The sequence below is a fragment of the Bombina bombina genome, chromosome 1 (assembly GCF_027579735.1).
Source record: "Bombina bombina isolate aBomBom1 chromosome 1, aBomBom1.pri, whole genome shotgun sequence".
Lineage (NCBI taxonomy): Eukaryota > Metazoa > Chordata > Amphibia > Anura > Bombinatoridae > Bombina > Bombina bombina.
In genome coordinates, this window is record NC_069499.1 from 200739579 (window position 1) to 200761858 (window position 22280).

Sequence of the window (22280 nt, forward strand, 5' to 3'; positions counted from 1 at the left end):
AGGATTGGAGAAGGGTTTATCAGCTAGTTCCTTAAAAGGACAAATATCTGCTTTGTCTATTCTTTTACACAAACGTCTGGCAGATGTCCCAGACGTTCAAGCGTTTAGTCAGGCCTTGGTCAGGATCAAGTCTGTATTTAAACCTTTTGCTCCACCATGGAGCCTAAACTTGGTTCTTAATGTTCTTCAAGGGGTTCCGTTTGAATCTATGCATTTCATAGATATTAAGCTTCTATCTTGGAAAGTTTTGTTTTTAGTAGCTATCTCTTCGGCTCGAAGAGTTTCTGAGTTATCTGCTTTACAGTGTGACTCACCTTACCTTGTTTTCCATGCAGATAAGGTGGTTTTGTGTACCAAACCTGGGTTTCTTCCTAAGGTTGTTTCTAATAGGAATATCAATCAGGAGATTGTTGTTCCTTCTCTGTGTCCTAATTAGGGATGGGCGAATGTGGAAATTTTCGAATTTCGAATGTAGAACGAATGTTATTACCGAAATTCGAATTCTAAATTCGAATGTCGATAAGAACGAATATTCTTAAAAATTCGAAAATCGAATGTTATTTACAGTTTTCGAATGTCACTTTCGAATTCGAATGTTTATAATTATATCGAATGTCTACATTCGAAATTCGAATTTTTCGAATTCGAATATAAATTCGAATTTTTCAAATTCGAATATTGCATAATTCGAATATTACATTTAAAAGCATTAGAAATACTATTACAATCTAAATTCGAATTTTTCGAATTCGAATACACGTATTGCATAATTCGAATATTACATTTAAAGAAAAAGCATTAGAAATACTATTACAATCTAAATTCGAATTTTTCGAATTCGAATATTGCATAATTCGAATATTACATTTAAAGAAAAAGCATTAGAAATACTATTACAATCTAAATTCGAATTTTTCGAATTCGAATATTGCATAATTCGAATATTACATTTAAAGAAAAAGCATTAGAAATACTATTACAATCTAAATTCGAATTTTTAGAATTCGAATATTGCATAATTCGAATATTACATTTAAAAGCATTAGAAATACTATTACAATCTAAATTCGAATTTTTCGAATTCGAATACACGTATTGCATAATTCGAATATTACATTTAAAGAAAAAGCATTAGAAATACTATTACAATCTAAATTCGAATTTTTCGAATTCGAATACACGTATTGCATAATTCGAATATTACATTTAAAGAAAAAGCATTAGAAATACTATTACAATCTAAATTCGAATTTTTCGAATTCGAATATTGCATAATTCGAATATTACATTTAAAGAAAAAGCATTAGAAATACTATTACAATCTAAATTCGAATTTTTCGAATTCGAATATTGCATAATTCGAATATTACATTTAAAGAAAAAGCATTAGAAATACTATTACAATCTAAATTCGAATTTTTCGAATTCGAATATTGCATAATTCGAATATTACATTTAAAGAAAAAGCATTAGAAATACTATTACAATCTAAATTCGAATTTTTCGAATTCGAATACACGTATTGCATAATTCGAATATTACATTTAAAGAAAAAGCATTAGAAATACTATTACAATCTAAATTCGAATTTTTCGAATTCGAATATTGCATAATTCGAATTTTACATTAAAAGAAAAAGCATTAGAAATACTATTACAATCTAAATTCGAATTTTTCGAATTCGAATATTTTCGAATGTAATTGTAAAATTCGAAACCGTATATTCGAAAATCGAATGTTAGAATGTTATGTAAACATTCGAAATTCGATTCGAACGAACGAATGTGTTAAAATTCGTGCCGTTTTTCGAATGTTGCGAAACATTCGCCCATCCCTAGTCCTAATCCTTCATCAAAGAAGGAACGTCTGTTGCACAGTCTTGATGTGGTTCGTGCTTTAAAGTTCTACTTACAAGCAACTAAAGATTTCCGTCAAACAACTTCATTGTTTGTTGTTTATTCTGGTAAACGAAGAGGTCAAAAGGCTACGGCTACCTCTCTTTACTTTTGGCTAAAAAGCATCATCCGTTTGGCTTATGAAACTGCTGGCCAGCAGCCTCCTGAAATAATTACTGCTCATTCTACCAGAGCAGTGGCTTCCACATGGGCTTTTAAAAATGAGGCTTCTGTTGAACAGATTTGTAAGGCGGTGACTTGGTCTTCGCTTCATACTTTTTCCAAATTTTACAAATTTGATACTTTTGCTTCTTCGGAGGCTATTTTTGGGAGAAAGGTTTTATAAGCAGTGGTGCCTTCCGTTTAGGGTACCTGTCTTGTCCCTCCCTTCATCCGTGTCCTAAAGCTTTGGTATTGGTATCCCACAAGTATGGATGAATCCGTGGACTCGATACATCACAAGAGAAAGAAATTTATCAGGTAAGCATAAATTCTGTTTTTTTTATTTTGGGGTGTTTTTTTAAGGGTATTAGAATAGGATTAATCTTTATTTTTTTGGGATATTTTTTTGTTTTTGAATCGGTAGTTTTTTATTTTTTGTAATGGTAAGTTTTAGTGTAAGGTAGCTTAAGTTTTATTTCATAGGTAAGTTTGTATTTATTTAACTAGGTAGTTAGTAAATAGTTAATAACTATTTACTAACTAGTCTACCTAGTTAAAATAAATACAAACTTACCTGTGAAATAAAAATAAAACCTAAGCTAGATACAATATAACTATTGTAGCTAGCTTAGGTTTTATTTCACAGGTAAGTAAGTATTTAGTTTTAAATAGGTATTATTTAGTTAATAATTGTAAATTTAAAGTGAATGTCAATTTTGATGCTAAAGTGCCCGGTTTTTAAAAATTCGATTAAAAACAGGGGCACTTTAATTCATCAAAATTTACATTTCACTCCTGCTGTGAAAAAAAACGTACCTTTTAATCTTGACAGCAGCTACAGCTTCCTCCGCCCGTCTCAAAGCCTCTTCCTGGGTCTAAAATGAGGAATCTGGCTTCCTCCAATCACGGCGTTGAATCAGACACTGATTCCTCCGGGGGGAAGCCGTGATTGGAGGATGACCTATCCATCATTTCTGACATCAGAAATGGCTTGCAAACCGGAGGAAGCTGGAGCTGCTGTGACGATTAAAAGGTACGTTTTTTTCTCAACAGGAGTGAAATGTAAATTTTGATGAATTAAAGTGCCCCTGTTTTTAATAAAAATTTTACAAACCAGGCACTTAAGCATCAAAATTGACATTCACTTTAATTTAGATCTAATTTAATTATGTTAAAGTTATGGGGGTTAGGTTTACGGGTTAATATAGATTAATTTAGCTTGTTGCGATGTGGGGGGAGGCTGGCGGTTTAGGGGTTAATAGGTTTATTTAGTTAATGATTGTAAATTTAATTTAGATCTAATTTATGTTAAAATTAGGGGGGGTTAAGGTTAGGTTTAGGGGTTAATATAGTTTAATTTAGCTTGTTGCGATGTGGGGGGCTGGCGGTTTAGGGGTTAATAGGTTTATTTAGTTAATAATTGTAAATTTAATTTAGCTATATTTTTATTATGTTAAAGTTAGGGGTTTTAGGGTTAGGTTTAGGGTTACATTAGGGTTAGGGTTACGTTAGGGTTAGGTTTAGGGGTTAACATAGTTTAATTTAGCTTCTTGCGATGTGGGGGGCTGGCGGTTTAGGGGTTAATAAATGTAGTATAGTGGCAGCAATATCGGGAGCAGCAGATTAGGGGTTAATAATTTTATATAGGTAGCGGCGATATTGGGAGTGGCAGATTAGGGGTTAATAACTGTAGGCAGGTGTCAGCGATGTTGGGGGCAGCAGATTGGGGTATTTAGAGTCAGGGTTTATGTTAGGGTGTAAGGTTTAAACAGTATTTTTATTTCCCCATAGACATCAATAGGGCTGCGTTACAGAACTTTTGTTTCCACGATCGCAGGTGTTAGTTGTTTTTTTTGCCGGCTCTCCCTATTGATCTCTATGGGGAAATCATGCACGAGCACATCAAACACAGCGCTTGTTTTGGGTGCGGTATGGAGCTCAACACAACCATATAGCACGCAAAAGGCGTATGTTTGAAAATTTGTAATGGAAGCGCTATAGGAAATTAAATAACGTAACTTTTGTTACGTTCGTTAATTTCTCTATAGTGCTCAAAACTCGTAATCTAGCTGAATGGAAACCAAGCATGTGACAGATAAGTTTTCAGAGATCATCATGGATGCAAAAGATACGCAACCAAAGTAAAACATGACAGCAAATTGATTCAACTTCAGTGATGGCAGCCGCATGTAGTTTGGTTTTTACTTAACCATTAACAAAAAATCATGGCAAAAATTATATAATTTTTTCTAACTTTATCACCTAAATTTTTTAGATTTTCTAAATGTTTAAACACTTATTTACAATGATAAATTAACAAATTATGTTTCGTATTCAAATGGTGCTTAAAACGATACTAAACCCAATTTTATTTAGATAAAATTTTAAGCAACTTTCTAATTTACTCCTATTATCAATTTGTCTTCATTCTCTTGCTATCTTTATTTGAAAAAGCATGAATGTAAGCTTTGAAGGCGCCCCATTTTGAGTTTAGCACCTGGGTAGCGATTGGGTTCAGCACCTGCATAGCGCTTGCTTATTGGTGGCTAAACGTATTTAGTTAATAATTGTAAATTTAATTTAGCTATATTTTTATTATGTTAAAGTTAGGGGTTTTAGGGTTAGGTTTAGGGTTACATTAGGGTTAGGGTTACGTTAGGGTTAGGTTTAGGGGTTAACATAGTTTAATTTAGCTTCTTGCGATGTGGGGGGCTGGCGGTTTAGGGGTTAATAAATGTAGTATAGTGGCAGCAATATCGGGAGCAGCAGATTAGGGGTTAATAATTTTATATAGGTAGCGGCGATATTGGGAGTGGCAGATTAGGGGTTAATAACTGTAGGCAGGTGTCAGCGATGTTGGGGGCAGCAGATTGGGGTATTTAGAGTCAGGGTTTATGTTAGGGTGTAAGGTTTAAACAGTATTTTTATTTCCCCATAGACATCAATAGGGCTGCGTTACGGAACTTTTGTTTCCACGATCGCAGGTGTTAGTTGTTTTTTTTGCCGGCTCTCCCTATTGATCTCTATGGGGAAATCATGCACGAGCACATCAAACACAGCGCTTGTTTTGGGTGCGGTATGGAGCTCAACACAACCATATAGCACGCAAAAGGCGTATGTTTGAAAATTTGTAATGGAAGCGCTATAGGAAATTAAATAACGTAACTTTTGTTACGTTCGTTAATTTCTCTATAGTGCTCAAAACTCGTAATCTAGCTGAATGGAAACCAAGCATGTGACAGATAAGTTTTCAGAGATCATCATGGATGCAAAAGATACGCAACCAAAGTAAAACATGACAGCAAATTGATTCAACTTCAGTGATGGCAGCCGCATGTAGTTTGGTTTTTACTTAACCATTAACAAAAAATCATGGCAAAAATTATATAATTTTTTCTAACTTTATCACCTAAATTTTTTAGATTTTCTAAATGTTTAAACACTTATTTACAATGATAAATTAACAAATTATGTTTCGTATTCAAATGGTGCTTAAAACGATACTAAACCCAATTTTATTTAGATAAAATTTTAAGCAACTTTCTAATTTACTCCTATTATCAATTTGTCTTCATTCTCTTGCTATCTTTATTTGAAAAAGCATGAATGTAAGCTTTGAAGGCGCCCCATTTTGAGTTTAGCACCTGGGTAGCGATTGGGTTCAGCACCTGCATAGCGCTTGCTTATTGGTGGCTAAACGTATCCACCAAGCGCTACTCAGGGTGCTGAACCAAAAATGGGCTAGCTTCTTACTCTGCCAAAAAGAAAGGAGGATTCAGGAGGTTATAAACAGTAAAAGTAATAGCTATCCATTTTCATAGTCACCATATGCAAAATATATGCAAATTAATTATTTTTCTCCTGTGCACATATTGGTGATGACCTTGCAACCAATAGAGGGTGCTGTGTTATACACTGTCCTGGGGATTATTCAACCAATAGAGAGTGCTGTGTTATACACTGTCCTGGGGATTGTTCAACCAATAGAGGGTGCTGTGTTATACACTGTCCTGGGGATTGTTCAACCAATAGAGGGTGCTGTGCCACACCATGTCCCTGAGGCTGATTGTAGTTTTGTCACATTATGAGTGGAACTGTACTTTTACATGTCATTTTGATGTGTTTTGTGCAACTTTTTATTCGATGGTAACAGTTAACCAGAGCTCTGGTTAAACACATTTATAGATAAACCTTTTTTTAAATAAAAAAGTGCCTATGATATAGCTAAATGAGTGTCAGACCTCTGGTTCATTTTCTAAATTTCCCCCAATTGCCCCCAAACTTGAGTGTTTGTTTTCTTTTTTTATTAAATGTAGCATTTTTTTTTTTTTTTTAAAAACCCTGGCAGTTTTTGGGGGCTAAAACCGTGTCTCGCTGCATGAGAACGAGGCTCCCATTGGAGCCTATGGAAGTGTGCTTCTGTGCAATGCGAACTCCAGGTCACGTTTGCATTGCAACTCACCTGTAATAGCAAAAGCGATATTTTGTGCTCCACTTATAACCTGGCACATTGTGTTATAACTGTAAAATACTTATTTTCTTGCTAAATAAGCACTTAGAAATTCTCAGTGTAGCCTCTGCCTGCCCTACAGCTAGATAAGCCAGCAGACATTACAGAACTTAGGTATCACATTATTTTTGCAGCAAATGTCCTCTACTGAACATGAGCAATAATCTGATTGCAGCTAGATTAGGGGGGGCAAATAATCAAGTTGAGGCAGACAGGGGCGCACATACATGCCCCTGTTCGCTGCAGCTCACCTGGCGGAATTCAGTATTGCACACAAGTGCTATTTTGTGCTCACGTGATGACCGCTGTTTGTTAAATACGGCTTGCAGGTTCTCTTGTGAGAACCTGCAGTCGTATGGGGTCGAAAGGATTGTGAAGGCTTTGATACATCGACCCCTAGATGTTTCCTGGCAACACTTTTATATGAAAAACTTCTATGTTACCTTCCTGTAGAGACCCCAGCCATCTTTTAGGGCTGTAACGGGAAGTAATGGAGAGTAATGGAGTTAAAAAAAAAAAAAAAAGGTAAAACACTTTAAAAATGATGAATAATACCTCTAGCAATGATTTCTATTAAGTATAACTCACTGCTTATGGCTCTTTTATTACAACTATAAAACAGACTGCCATATTAGGTAGTAGTATTTCGTCTTGCCAGCAGGGCCGTCTTTAACACATGGCAAAAGGGGCAGCTGCTTTTTTTTTTTTTTTGGTTCATGCCAGTGTCATGTGACATGGGGGGGGGATACAGTCAGTCCTAATACTGTCACAGTCAAAAGTTCTCTGCTTATATTTATTTGTGAGAAACTGTTCCAAGCTAGTGCCAAGTGCTGTTTTAGATGTGCACTGTGAAGCCATAACTCGGCATCCAGCCAATCCCACTTCACATCAGAAAAGGTCCTGCTGGGCTTACCACTGTTAACAGGTAATTGCTCTGGTGGTGGGGATTTTTTCTGGGTAGGGCTGACTGTAGGCACATGTAGCAGAAAGCTGGAGCGGCAGGCACGTGAGGATTTGAGCATCTGTGCAGCTGCACACACTGCTCTCTTCAGTCTTGAGGCTGTGTGACTCGTCTCACACTGTATCCATGCAGCCTTGGGCAGACAGCATCCAGTCTGCTGTTCCCCTTAGCCCTGCTCTTTCTGCTGTGGCCCTAAGATCAACTAACTGAAGTTTGTTAGGGGAACAGTGCTTTGTAGAAAGGTGTCAGTGGGAAGAATAAGTGAGTGCACACACGCCCCTCCCTATGCAGCATTGTCTAGTGCAAGGTGAGAGGGAACTTGTTCGTAGCAAAGAAGTGACAAGTGCTGCTGTGGCTAATGTGTAGTGTCATGCTGATACTTCACACATTAAGGTAAGGTTTATTTTTATAGTTTTTTTTCTCTCTGTCTCAGATTTTACAGCTTCCCATAGTAGTTCTGCTGTTCCAGTCAGAAAACTTACATTTGTCTGCACCTCCATGCTTTCACCTCAGTCTTAACCTTGCTTTGCTCCTGTTGGCTGCCCTAAATCTCTTTAACCAGCTAACCTCACACCAGAATTACATTCAAAAGCATATTAAATTAATCCACAGTGGAGGAATTTATATATTTATTTACTTATTAGTACTGCTTAGGTCCAGTTTCACATATTGCAATTTATTTAAAAAAATGTTTTTAAATGATTAGCCCAGCAGTGGATGATCCACTGCTGGGCTAATTAAAAAAATAATATATAAAATAAATTGATTTAGTTGTTTTTTGGGTGGGGGGGAGAGCGAAATTGCATGGGGGGCAAGAAAATGTTTGCCCAGGGTCCAGTCAATATTGAAGATGGCCCTGCTTGCCAGTCCCAATGTGCAAGGCACAGGCCTTGCAGAAATTTTCAGCTGGAATCTTTCAGTCAGTTTAGAAAAAGAGAAAGTTAAAGGGACATAAAACCAATTTTTTTTTCTTTCAAGATTCAGATAGAATGTAAAATTAAAGGGACACTCAAGTCAAAATTAAACTTTCATGATTCAGATAGAGCAGCAATTTTAAACAACTTTCCAATTTATTCTATTAACAAAATGTGCAGTCTTTTTATATTTACACTTTTTGAGTCACCAGCTCCTACTGAGCATGTGCAAGAATTCACTGAAAATACATATTTGCATTTGTGATTGACTGATGGCTGTCACATGATACAAGGGGAGTGGAAATAGACATAAATGAAATTTGTCAGAAAAAATAATCTACTCATTTGAAGTTGAAACTAAGAGGTCAATTTATCAAATGCCGGACGGATATGATTCGCTATAGCGAATCATGTCCGCCCGGCATTGCTAAATGCCAACAACATACGCTGTCTGCATTTAACATTGCACAAGCATTTCTAGTGAAATGTGTGTGCAATGTTGCCCCTAAATGCCAACAACATACGCTGTCTGCATTTAACATTGCACAAGCATTTCTAGTGAAATGCGTGTGCAATGTTGCCCCTGCACATTCGCGGCCAATCGGCCGCTAGCAGGAGATGTCAATCATCCTGATCGTATTGGATCTGGATGATTGCAGTCCGCAACCGAAAAGTTGGCGGACAAGGTAAGGAGCTGCTTCTTAACTTATGTTTCTGGCGAGCCGGAAACTACGGGTGGAGAAAGCAGCATTGTCTTGTTATCATGCATTTGTTGATTATGCAAATCTAATGTATTTACTGGTCTTTTAAGCAAAAAAAAATTTAAGCAAAAAAAAAAACCATCTCATGATTTAATTTGGGGAAATATCAACTTTACATTGACACAAATTACCCCTAACTGAAATGGATTATGTATGGATCTCAGTAGGCAATCAGTTATTACAAATAAAATGTTGTTTTTTCTTACTTACTTTTAAGCACTTCTTTACTTTGTTTTTCTACTTGAACTTCCAATTCCATCATTGGAGGACACTGGAAGAGAGAAGCACTGCATAGTATGTAAATGGTTTAGTAATCTATGTATCTAGAAAAAAATCCCCCTAGACTTTAATAGTGAATTTTATAGAAGAAGCATTAAAACTTTATAAAGATTATGAAATATTAGAACTATTGTGCGTTAACATCTTTCAAGTGCAATCAATGGTGTAAAAGGATTTTATGTGGACTGCCCATGTAGTAAAATTCATGTTGATTATCACTCAAGCACAAAGATGAGAATGCTTTAGCCGAGGGTGCTCTAAGCTAAGAGTGTGCTAAACTGAGGGTGCTCTAAGCTAAGGGTGCTCTAAGCCGAGGGTGCTCTAAACCAAGGATGCGCTAAGCCGAGGGTGTGCTAAACCGAGGGTGCACTTAGCTAAGGGAGCTTTAATCCGAGGGTGCTCTAAGCTAAGGATGTTCTAAGCTAAGGATGCGCTAAGCAGAGGGTGCGCTAAGCCAAGGGTGCACTTAGCTAAGGGTGCTTTAAGCCGAGGGTGCTTTAAGCCGAGGGTGCCTTAAGCCGAGGTTTCACTAAGCTGAGGGTGCGCTAAGCCGTCTATGAATATGACTACCGCCAAAACGAGTAAGACCTTTCTATTGCTCTGTGTTCTCTGTGTACCTTTTTAACTTTGGATTAATAAAGTACATTTTTTTATTCCGATATGGGATTACTTTTTTTCTTATGTGCTTATTGAGGATGTTTAGGAGTCCTCCTACCTGTATCCCTATATCGTCCAGAGCTTTTCCCAGTGGTCCTACTAATTTTTACAATTGTCCCAGCTTCATTAACAAGCATTGCATTGGAGGAACGAGGGGTGCTCATCCTGATTGGTTGCTCTTCACCCACATGTGAGAGTCGGATTCATAGGATTGGTGGGGAATGTACTAGGAAATTCTGCTGAGGACGGCAGATGCCAAACAACTTTTTGCAGTGCTCGTGATTTTGGAGTACGCGTTGCAGCAGCAGGGCAAATAGTTCCATTAGGTTTATTTTTTTAGGTTTTTTTTTTTTTCTTATTGAAACCATAACTCATTCCAATGAGCTGAGCTTGCAGGGAGAGCAGAGCTCTGATCATTTGCTTCTCTAAATATATACTCCTTTAAGATTTTTCATGCAAAAAAATATATTTTTCATATGTTTAACTCCTGAATTTTCATATACATGACAGAATTTTTTTTTTTTTTAAGTACAGTAAAGTTATCTCTTTAACTCTAAAACTGTAAGTTTTAATTTGGATTTTGTAAAAAAACAGAACACAATTAAATCTTATTAAAAATGTTCTAGAAGAATACTTTTGTATTGCTTCCAGAATCAAACTCAAGATTTTTCTGTAATTTAAAGAACATTATAATAGGCAGAATTTACAAAGGTACATACACTGAGATGAGCTGATTTATTTTAAAGGAACATTGTAGTACAAAAAAATTATATGCTCTTATTTGTTAAATTATGTCATTTTCTCCTACTTAAATACCAGAAAAAGGGTTAAATCCATAAGTAAAGTCCTGCTTTAGAGCTGCAAGTATTGCAGTTTCTGAGCCCGCTGTTCTCTGCCTCTTTCAAGTGGGACTTTATCTATGTGTTTGTAGTGATTAACCCCTTGAGTGCTAACGACGGTCTTAAGCCATCGCAGAGTTTCCCATTTAGGTGCTAACAGCGGCTCAGAGCTGTTGCTAGCACTCGCCCACCTTGAGGGAGATCTGGGGGCTCCCACCCGATCCTACCCCGGCGATCGGGCTTGTATAGTGACAGGCATCACCGGGGCTTCACGTTTTGTGTGGTGATGTCACGCGCAATGACGTGATGATGTCACCGCACAACTTTATTAACAAAATATAGGGAAAGGGGGCATGCTGCTTAGAAGCCTTTATCTCAGGCATCTAAGCAGCTACAGACCCCCAAGACCTACCAATGGAAAGGTAATCGCCCAACCTTTCCAATGGTAAACAAGTAAAAAAAATATTTAAGTAAATTAAAAAAACCTTACATCAGCTTAGCACTCAAAGGGTTAAACACATAGGGAGGCACCAGTAAAAAGGGATTTATTGTGGCTGTTTGCATGCGTCAGGTGTAGCGAATGTATTACAAGATTAAAGTAAATGCGATTGCTTGAGCGCAACTGAAGATTAACAGGCGTCAGGATAGCGCATCCACAGAGCGCAGGTTAACTGTTTTGCAAAACAAAAAAGTGTCACAAAGCATATCAAAAATACCTTACAAAGTATAGTTACAAAGAGAAAATCCACCTGCTCTAGGATAGTTCGTAATTTCTCAAATAAGTCTCTATAACTAGTAACATGCGGCTAGATTACGAGTCTTGAAGGTTTAGATGTACCGCACACTTCTTTGGCCTTACCGCAAAACGACTTACGTAAACTTCGTAAAGTCTTTTTTCTATGGGACTTCCATAGCGCCAGTATTACGAGTCTGTCCTGGGAGGCCAAAAGTGAGCGGTACACCCTACCCTGTCAAGAGTCCTAACGCATTTAAAAGTCAGTAGTTAAGAGTTTGATGGTACAACGCCGTAGCATAAAACTCATAACTAAAGTGCTAAAAAGTACACTAACACCCATAAACTACCTATTAACCCCTAAACCGAGGCCCTCCCACATCGCAAACGCTATAATAAAAATTGTAACCCCTAATCTCCCGCTCTGGACACCGCCGCCACCTACATTATATTTATGAACCCCTTATCTGCTGCCCCCAACATCGCCGACACCTACATTATATTTATTAACCCCTAATCTGCCTTCCCCAATGTCGCCGACACCTACCTACACTTATTAACCCCTAATCTGCCGCCCCCAATGTCACCGCCACTATATTAAAGTTATTAACCCCTAAATCTAAGTCTAACCCTAAACCTAATACCCCCTAACTTAAATATAATTTAAATAAATCTAAATAAATATTCCTATCATTAACTAAATTATTCCTATTTAAAACTAAATACTTACCTATAAAATAAACCCTAAGCTAGCTACAATATAACTAATAACAATATAACTGTTCCAATCAGCCAATAGAATGCGAGCTCAATCCTATTGGCTGACTGGATCAGACAATAGGATTGAACTTCAATCCTATTGGCTGTGTGTATATGTATTTCCAGACATATATACACATATAAATACATATGTACACACATTATCTATCTATACACACATTATCTATCTATCTATCTATCTATCTATCTATCTATCTATCTATCTATCATCTCTCTATCTATCTATCTATCTATCTATATACAGTGTATGTATGTATATATATATATATATATATATATATATATATATATATATATATCTGTACTTTGTAATGTATTTTTGATATGTTTTGTGACACTTTTTTGTTTTGTGTAACAGTTACCAGAGCTCAGAGGTTGCGTTAATCATTCTAGCATAAATTGCAATTGAGCTCACTCGTTTGCATTAACTTTCAACTCGTAATAAGAGCGCTACTTCTGACGTGCACAAGCAGCCATGATAAACCCAATATTGCTCGTTTGTTAGCGCGCTACTCATAATCTGGCCCTAAATGTTATCCTTATAGTTTATACATAGTTGATATTTGCACAACACACATATTGGGGTAGATATACCATAGGTCGAGATGACATGATTCGCTCAACCTCGCTAAATGCCTACAGCATACGCTGTTGGCATTTAATATTGCACAAGCATTTCTATTGAAATGCTTGTGCAATGCCGCTCCCTGCTCACCGGCAGCCAAACGACCGCTAGCAGGGGGTGTCAATCATTCCGATATCGGGATGATTTCAGTCCGCCACCTTAACGACTGCTGCTTCTTAACTTCCGTTTCTGGCAGACCAGAAACTAAGGGGCGTCGATGCAGCATCCACTGCTTGTTAAATCAACCACATTGTATCTATTGATCTATAACATTTCCTCCATTTTGTAAAAATGTTTTCCTTTCGTATGTTTTATGTTGTTCAGAAAAATGCCAATACAGATTTATTAGTCAAAAGAAATCAGTAAATACAAACTATGCAAAACATAGTTTACTTACCACTAGAACACCATTGGTTAAACTTTTCTTGGGTGGTTCTGGTCTGTAAAATAAAACTACACGTTTTATAATCAAATACATATTTTTATTTTATATATAATAACTCCACCCTTTCTAATTGAATGTTGAATAGTATATTTAGTCTTTTTGTCAATAGCCAAAATAGATGCTAACGGCAAATTGCATTGATTTCTATTAAAATGTAATATATTTGATTATTTTAAATAATAGAGTTTTCATCAATGAAGATATGCAAGAAACCACCTACAGTAATAATTGACTGTAGTTTATTTATAATTGATCTATAATTTACACCTTCTGTAAACAGATGTTACCAATATAATTAATCATTTATAGATTTATTTTTGATGTACTCTAGATTTGCTTTAGACATGGAACAGTGAACAGATATATTTCTTTCAATATTGTCTAAATCTTTAGAAATGACACAGTTTAGTATACTGCAATGTATATAATTTATATTATATATAAGGGGAAATCAAAAAGTCCAAATCTTAATTGGGAAGCCCTAGATTCACATTGCTGCAGTGGAAGTATGTTGTTTATTGTTTTGAGTGTGCAGATGCCAAAATGTCCAACGTTAAAATGTTCTTACTTACAGGATATTTTGTCTGAGATATTGAGGGATATGAAGAAAATGGAGCAAAGTGAATATAGTGCTGCCATCAAAAAATTGATGAAAAGAAACTCAACTCTAACAGAAATCCATTAGGATACTGTTCCATAGAGAACTGATAAGAACAATAGGCCCATCAAGTCTGCCCACATTTCATATAATGTGTAAGCTTAAAGGGCCATAATACCCAAATGTTTAAACACTTGAAAGTGATGCAGCATAGCTGTAAAAAGCTGATTAGAAAATATCACCTGAACATCTCTATGTAAAAAAAGAAAGATATTTTACCTCAAAAGTTCCTCAGTAGCCACCTCCCATTGTAAAGGATTTCTAAGCAGCATATTAGTATGTCTGTCCCGGGACAACTGAAAGGATGAGCTTCATGCACTCTCATATTATTTCACCAATCAGGTAAAGGAAGCTTACTATGAAATCTCATGAGAGTTAAGTCAAATCTCATGAGATCACAGTAAGAGTTCATAACCTCAGCACTGCTGATGCTGATTGGCTGCTGTTCATTTCTTCATTTTTTTAATTTTTTTACCTGCAGCTGGGAGCAGCTGAGTATAACTTTTTACACAGAACTTACTCTGCTGAGCTGAGGAAATTGTGAGGTAGAATATTTTCCTTTTTTACATAGAGATGCTCAGGTGATATTTTCCTGTCAGCTTTTTACAGTTATACTGCATCAGTTTCAAGTGATTTAGCATATGAGTATTATGTCCCTTTAAATGTAAAGAAGCATAGTATTGAGGATATGAAGCAACTCTTCTTCAGATACCTGCAGATTAATCTAATTTCCAAAATGGTGGCACTTATAATTAGAGAGAGGAACATGAAATGTAATGTCCCTTTAATTAGTTTGTAGGATAGACGTATGCTTATTCAAGGCAGTGTCTGTCGTTACCTCCTCTAGTGACAGTTTATTCCATAGGGCCGATTTATCGTGGCCTGAATCAGCCCCAATGCAGCTGTTTCCCTGCGAGCCTTCACAGGAGTTAAGATGCAGTGGTCTTAAGACCGCTGCTCTTTAACTCATACGCCTCCTCTGAGGCTGCGGTCTGCAATCCGCCCGATCGTGTACGATCGGGTTGATTGACACCCCCTGCTAGCCGCGAATCTGCAGGGGGCGGCATTGCACAAGCAGTTCACCAGAACTGCTCTTGCAATGTTAAATGCCAACAGCGCATATTGTCGGCTTTCAGCGATGTCTGGTGGACATTATACGCTACAGCAGATCATGACCCCAGACATTGATAAATCGGCCCCCATGAATCAACCACCCTTTTCTTTCAATAACTACTTCTACAAATTCCTTCTGAACCTACTACCTTTCAGTATGAGATAATTTTTTTTTTGTGAAAAATACTTTCAGTTCAGCGTTAAATCACTTAATATACTTGAAGGTTTATATCTTATCACTTGTCTCCCTTCTCTCCTCCTTAGCTATACATATTTAGGTTATCAAGTCTTTCTTTGTAAAATGTATTCTTTAGATGTACCATTTTAATAGGCCTCCTTTGAAAAAGTTCCAGTTTATTTATATCCTTATGGACAGATGTCCTCCAGGTCTGTATACAATACTCAAAATTAGGCGCAACTAGTGATTTTGTTGTGTAAATAGAATGGCGGTGCCTCACTCCCGAGGTAACAGCTTCTGGCCCTAGGAATTGATCTTGATTAAGCAAGAAACAAAATAATGTAATACCTTCACGTAGAATCCAATACTAAACATAAACACCGAGATTGCGAGTTTTGCGGTAACAGGGGTGCGGTGCTAACGCTTAGTTTCAGCTCACTGCTCACCTAAAGTAACGCTGGTATTACAGGTTTTTTTAAACCCGGCGTTAGCCGCAAAAAAGGTGAGCGTAGAACAGAATTTAGCTCCACATCTCACCTCAATACCAGCGCTGCTTATGGTAGCGGTGAGCTGGCTAAACGTGCTCGTGCACGATTTTCCCATAGGAATCAATGGGGCAGAGCCGGCTGAAAAAAACCTAACACCTTCAAAAAAGCAGCGTTCAGCTCCTAACGCAGCCCCATTGATTCCTATGGGGAAACACATTTTTTGCCCGGATCGGATGAAGACTTCTGCCCCTCTGGAGGACCACTTGTGCCCGGCTGGGTGAAGACGTCTCACGGTAGGGTGATCTTCAAGGGGTTAGTGTTAGGTTTTATTAAGGGGGGATTGGGTGTGTGGGTGGTGGGTTTTAATGTTGGGGGGTATTGTATTTTTTTTACAGGTAAAAGAGCTGATTACTTTGGGGCAATGCCCCGCAAAAGGCCCTTTTAAGGGCTATTTGTAATTTAGTATAGGGTAGGGAATTTTTTATTTTGGGGGGCTTTTTTATTTTATTAGGGGGATTAGATTAGGTGTAATTAGTTTAAAATTCTTGTAATTATTTTATTTTTTTCTGTAATTTAGTGGGGTTTTTTTTTCGTACTTTAGTTTATTTTATTTAAATGTAGTTAATTGTAGGTAATTTAGGTAATTAATTTAATTATAGTGTAGTGTTAGGTGTAATTGTAATTTAGGTTAGGATTTATTTTACAGGTACTTTTGTATTTATTTTAACTAGGTAGTTATTAAATAGTTAATAACTATTTAATAACTATTGTACCTAGTTAAAATAAATACAAAGTTGCCTGTAAAATAAAAATAAACCCTAAGCAAGATACAATGTAACTATTAGTTATATTGTAGCTATCTTAGGGTTTATTTTATAGGTAAGTATTTAGTTTTAAATAGGAATAATTTATTTAATTGTAGTAATTTTATTTTGTTTTATTTAAATTATATTTAAATTAGGGGGGGTTAGACTTAGGGTTAGACTTAGGTTTAGGGGTTAATAAATTTAATATAGTAGCAGCGACGTTGGGGGCGGCAGATTAGGGGCTAATAAATGTAGGTAGGTGTCGGCGATGTTAGGGACGGCAGATTAGGGGTTAATAATATTTAACTAGTGTATGCGAGGCAGGAGTGCGGCGGTTTAGGGGTTAATATATTTATTAAAGGGGGGCGATGTCCGGTCGGCAGATTAGGGGTTAAAAACTTTATTTAAGTGTTTGCGATGTGGGGGGGGGCTCAGTTTAGGGGTTAATAGGTAGTTAATGGGTGTTAGTGTACTTTTTAGCACTTTAGTTAAGAGTTTTATGTTACGGCGTTAGCCCATAAAACTCTTAACTACTGACTTTTAAATGCGGTAGGAGTCTTGACAGGAGAGGTTCTACCGCTCACTTTCTCCAAGACTCGTAATACCGGCGTTAGGCAAATCCCATTAAAAAGATAGGATACGCAATTGACGTAAGGGGATTTGCGGTAAGCTCGAGTCGGGGAATAAAAGTGAGCGGTACACCTGTACCTGCCAGACTCGTAATACCAGCGGGCGTTAAAAAGCAGCGTTGGGACCTCTCAATGCTGCTTTTTAAGGCTAACGCAAGACTCGTAATCTAGGTCATAGTATTTAAGAAGAATTTGTATCAGCAGCCTTTATTAAATCTTCACAAGAATATGGCGTCACTATGCAGGAAACATCCTATAATTGGTGAAATGGTATTCAAAAATACATTTAATTTTATACCACGTCTCCACTAAATAAAAAATATGAATCAGGTGTGAATATGTGAGTACAGGTAATAGTATAGGCAAACAAACAAAACCAAAAAATATATATTGCCAAACTACTATGTCAAAGCCACACAAAAAAACACCAAAAAGTACTATTTGAAGCAAACTTCTTATTTGGAAGTAATTTCCCCTTTTTAAAAAAAGAAGCAGAAAGCAGATAGTGTGATATTGTTAGGTAAAAATAAACTTTTTTTCCCCTCCTATAGAACCGTACACAGTTGGCTCAAAGTATAACCCTCACAGGGTGTGTATCCCATACACAAAAGTACTCCAGGATTTATTCCACATTAAAAACAAATTTCATGCCAGTCACAGCAGCCAACAAAAACAGCTACAGTGTACTTCCCCAGAGTGACAGCAATCCGTGATCGTTTCACTGCTAATCAAAACTTTTTCAAGGATGACACATAAAGTTAAGAAAAGCATCTAATTCAAATTAGACTTTTTTGGACAAAAGTAATCAAGACATATACCACGAAGATTGAGGAAGAGTTCCCCGAAAGGATCAAATCACAATCACTTTTCACCACTAAAAGAAAACAATTGGAATAAATGAGAAATAGATACCCAGATGATTCAGAGGAAGTAAAGGTGGTAGGGGAGAGAAACAGGAGAAAAAGAATGTAAGAAAGGATGGAGATTTCAACATCTCTGGGAAGTCTTTTTGGAATTACTGAAAGTATGATGTGGCACTGTGGAACTAGTTACCAGAGACTATGAGTTATACCCAATGCTACCATCCCCTTTACAATTTAATCACCAATAAACCAAAAAAAGAGAGCTCTTTAACTGATTATTTCAATAAAATAATAAACTTATTATTATCTCTTATTAAGTCTCTAAAAAGGACTATGACCACAACAAAACATTTTAATAAAAGAAGCTGATAAGGGAGGTGCAAAGTAATTATGTCTAGGGAATATTTGGAGGAGTCAAATACAATCCTTTGTGATAGTACAACAAATAAACTTTTACCAAAAAATTCTAAATCTAAATTTTCAGGCAGCGCTCAATGTGATTATTGACCATTGAAATTCACTTATCAGGTGGAGGCCTGTCAGTTAATTTGCAAGATGAATACGTAAGAAACAGCAGAGTTAAACAACAAGCAGGGGACGCTGTGATATCGTCTTTTTGAAATTTTTGTTTCTGTAAAATAGTGAGCTTTGTTCAGCGAATAGCTCCGTACCTGCGCTTGAGTAAGGCAAAAAGCCGAAGTCAAGCGGAGTTAATGCGTGAATGGGAGCACAAACTACCGCTCCACTCGGAATCTAGCCCTAACTGTGTTTAAACTGATTTCTCACTAATAAAACATTTCCCTTTATGATACACGATTACTCACATAGGCACCATCATGAATTCCACCTGGAGCTCTTCAGAGCACTAAAGAGAAAAAACAGAAAATCTTGAGAAATTTTTTTTTTTTAGAATCAAAGTTTTTTTATTGAGGAATACCAGATATACAAGGGTAACATAAAATAAACATTATACATAGAATTGAAACACGTCACCTCTGTGGCTCTGTCGTGCCATAAACCTCTAGCATAACATAGAGTAATCACATTCTGGCATTACCTCTTTTTCGTTTTGTTTCCTATATTACAATACAGACAAAGAAAAGAACCATTCACAATTTAAATATCCATAACAGCTTGTACATCCTATGGTATGGTAGACTAAATATGACATAAAGAAGTATTTGAATTCTATATAGATAAAAAAGGGATATAAGAGAAGATTATAAACCATTGCGGATAAACACCGCTTATTTGTTCACTTACAGTATGGGTGAACGGTAGTTAAAGGAGAGGGTGGAGGGGCGGAGCCATAAGTTATATTGGAGCCAACAAGTTTCCCAAGTTGTTATCAGGATGGCTGAGCTTTATAGGTATACTTAAGTAAAAACCTGACAAAAATCCCTGGGCTTTTGTGTATAAAATAAATAAAATTACAGTCTGGAGCAGTTATTCTCAAAGAGGGGTATTAGAATGTATGCACTATGAGATATAAAACAAATGATGGCATACATGGTATATAATGAGATATAGGGGGCTTCCAGATGAGTATAAATTATATTGGAACTACCAGTTTCCCGGGTTGCTAACATTATAGCTGAACTCTATAAGTATACTTAAATAAGAACCTGATAAGAGTCCCTGGGCTTTTATGTATAGTATGCACAAGACTACAATCTGGAGCAGTTATTCTCAAAGAGGGGTATCAGGATGCCTGTAATATAAAATATGAGACATATGGTATGATACATGGTATAAGACCATATATAGGGGGTTTCTAGATGAGCTCCTCTCCTAGGGAAATGCCACCTACTGGCGATAAGGGAAAAGGGAGTAGGGGTATGACCCGCAGGCAACCAGTACCGGCGGGAAAGGGAGGAGAGGAGCCCAACAGAAATAAATCTATGTGTGTAGGTGCAAAATAGCGGATAAACCCCGTCGAGAAAATTCACCAAAATGAGTGAATAAGAGTGATCTAATATAGTCACCTCCTCTCCAGAATAAATATATAGGTAGGATAACAAAATAGGCTTTACACCTTAGAATATAGTCTTTCCTTAGAATATAGTATTTAACATCAGATCAGCGCCTCTGTAAGTTGAAGGAAGGGGAGGGGGGGGGGAGGGAACAAAAACTAGAACAGAACCCTTTATGTTAGGAAATTCAACCCAGGGGTCGCTACAAGCTGCTCAACGGTTATCAACTCAGACTTAAGTTAGAGGCTATGTATCAACAGTCACACCCATAGTATGTATACAAATAATAATACAGCATAGACACATCATACACATGAGATATTTGCAAAATTGATGTTTTCCTCCGGGTACGGGCCCTATACCCAGAGATGGCTATGTTGCATTAATGAAGAGGCAATCCCTAGTGGTACATATGAGAATGCCGCAATACCATGAGTGCTAGTGTCCCTACATATGCACTAAATTACATGACTGTACGGACTGTTGCAAAAGATGTACAGCTACAATACCTTGACTGTATCTATAATGAGGGATGAAAATACTAAGGCCTAGATTTGGAGTTCGGCGGTAAAAGGGCTGTTAACGCTCCGCGGGCTTTTTTCTGGCCGCACCATAAATTTAACTCTGGTATCGAGAGTTAAAACAAATGCTGCGTTAGGCTCCAAAAAAAGAGCGTAGAGCATTTTTACCGCAAATGCAACTCTCGATACCAGAGTTGCTTACGGACGCGGCCGGCCTCAAAAACGTGCTCGTGCACGATTCTCCCATAGGAAACAATGGGACTGTTTGAGCTGAAAAAAAACCTAACACCTGCAAAAAAGCAGCGTTCAGCTCCTAACGCAGCCCCATTGATTCCTATGGGGAAACACTTCCTACGTCTGCACCTAACACCCTAACATGTACCCCGAGTCTAAACACCCCTAATCTTACACTTATTAACCCCTAATCTGCCGCCCCCGCTATCGCTGACCCCTGCATATTTTTTTTAACCCCTAATCTGCCGCTCCGTAAAACGCCGCCACCTACGTTATCCCTATGTACCCCTAATCTGCTGCCCTAACATCGCCGACCCCTATGTTATATTTATTAACCCCTAATCTGCCCCCCACAACGTCGCCGACACCTACCTACACTTATTAACCCCTAATCTGCCGAGCGGACCTGAGCGCTACTATAATAAAGTTATTAACCCCTAATCCGCCTCACTAACCCTATCATAAATAGTATTAACCCCTAATCTGCCCTCCCTAACATCGCCGACACCTACCTTCAATTATTAACCCCTAAACTTCCGATCGGAGCTCACCGCTATTCTAATAAATGTATTAACCCCTAAAGCTAAGTCTAACCCTAACACTAACACCCCCCTAAGTTAAATATAATTTACATCTAACGAAATTAATTAACTCTTATTAAATAAATTATTCCTATTTAAAGCTAAATACTTACCTGTAAAATAAATCCTAATATAGCTACAATATAAATTATAATTATATTATAGCTATTTTAGGATTAATATTTATTTTACAGGCAACTTTGTAATTATTTTAACCAGGTACAATAGCTATTAAATAGTTAAGAACTATTTAATAGTTACCTAGTTAAAATAATAACAAATTTACCTGTAAAATGAATCCTAACCTAAGTTATAATTAAACCTAACACTACCCTATCAATAAAATAATTAAATAAACTACCTACAATTACCTACAATTAACCTAACACTACACTATCAATAAATAAATTAAACACAATTGCTACAAATAAATACAATTAAATAAACTAGCTAAAGTACAAAAAATAAAAAAGAACTAAGTTACAGAAAATAAAAAAATATTTACAAACATAAGAAAAATATTACAACAATTTTAAACTAATTACACCTACTCTAAGCCCCCTAATAAAATAACAAAGCCCCCCAAAATAAAAAATTCCCTACCCTATTCTAAATTAAAAAGGTTACAAGCTCTTTTACCTTACCAGCCCTGAACAGGGCCCTTTGCGGGGCATG

General features: G+C 36.8%; 1 protein-coding gene across 1 annotated transcript in view; it reads right to left on the reverse strand.

Annotated features, from left to right (window-relative positions):
• The window catches only part of LOC128645074 (cytosolic phospholipase A2 delta-like), a 183387-nt gene that overhangs the window by 108984 nt on the left and 52123 nt on the right, over positions 1-22280 (reverse strand). The window contains exons 5-7 of the mRNA XM_053697830.1: positions 19121-19161; positions 13514-13556; positions 9414-9474 (exon numbers count right to left, since the gene is read on the reverse strand). Coding sequence (XP_053553805.1) covers positions 9414-9474; positions 13514-13556; positions 19121-19161 — 145 coding nt within the window. The remainder of the gene's footprint in view (positions 1-9413; positions 9475-13513; positions 13557-19120; positions 19162-22280) is intronic.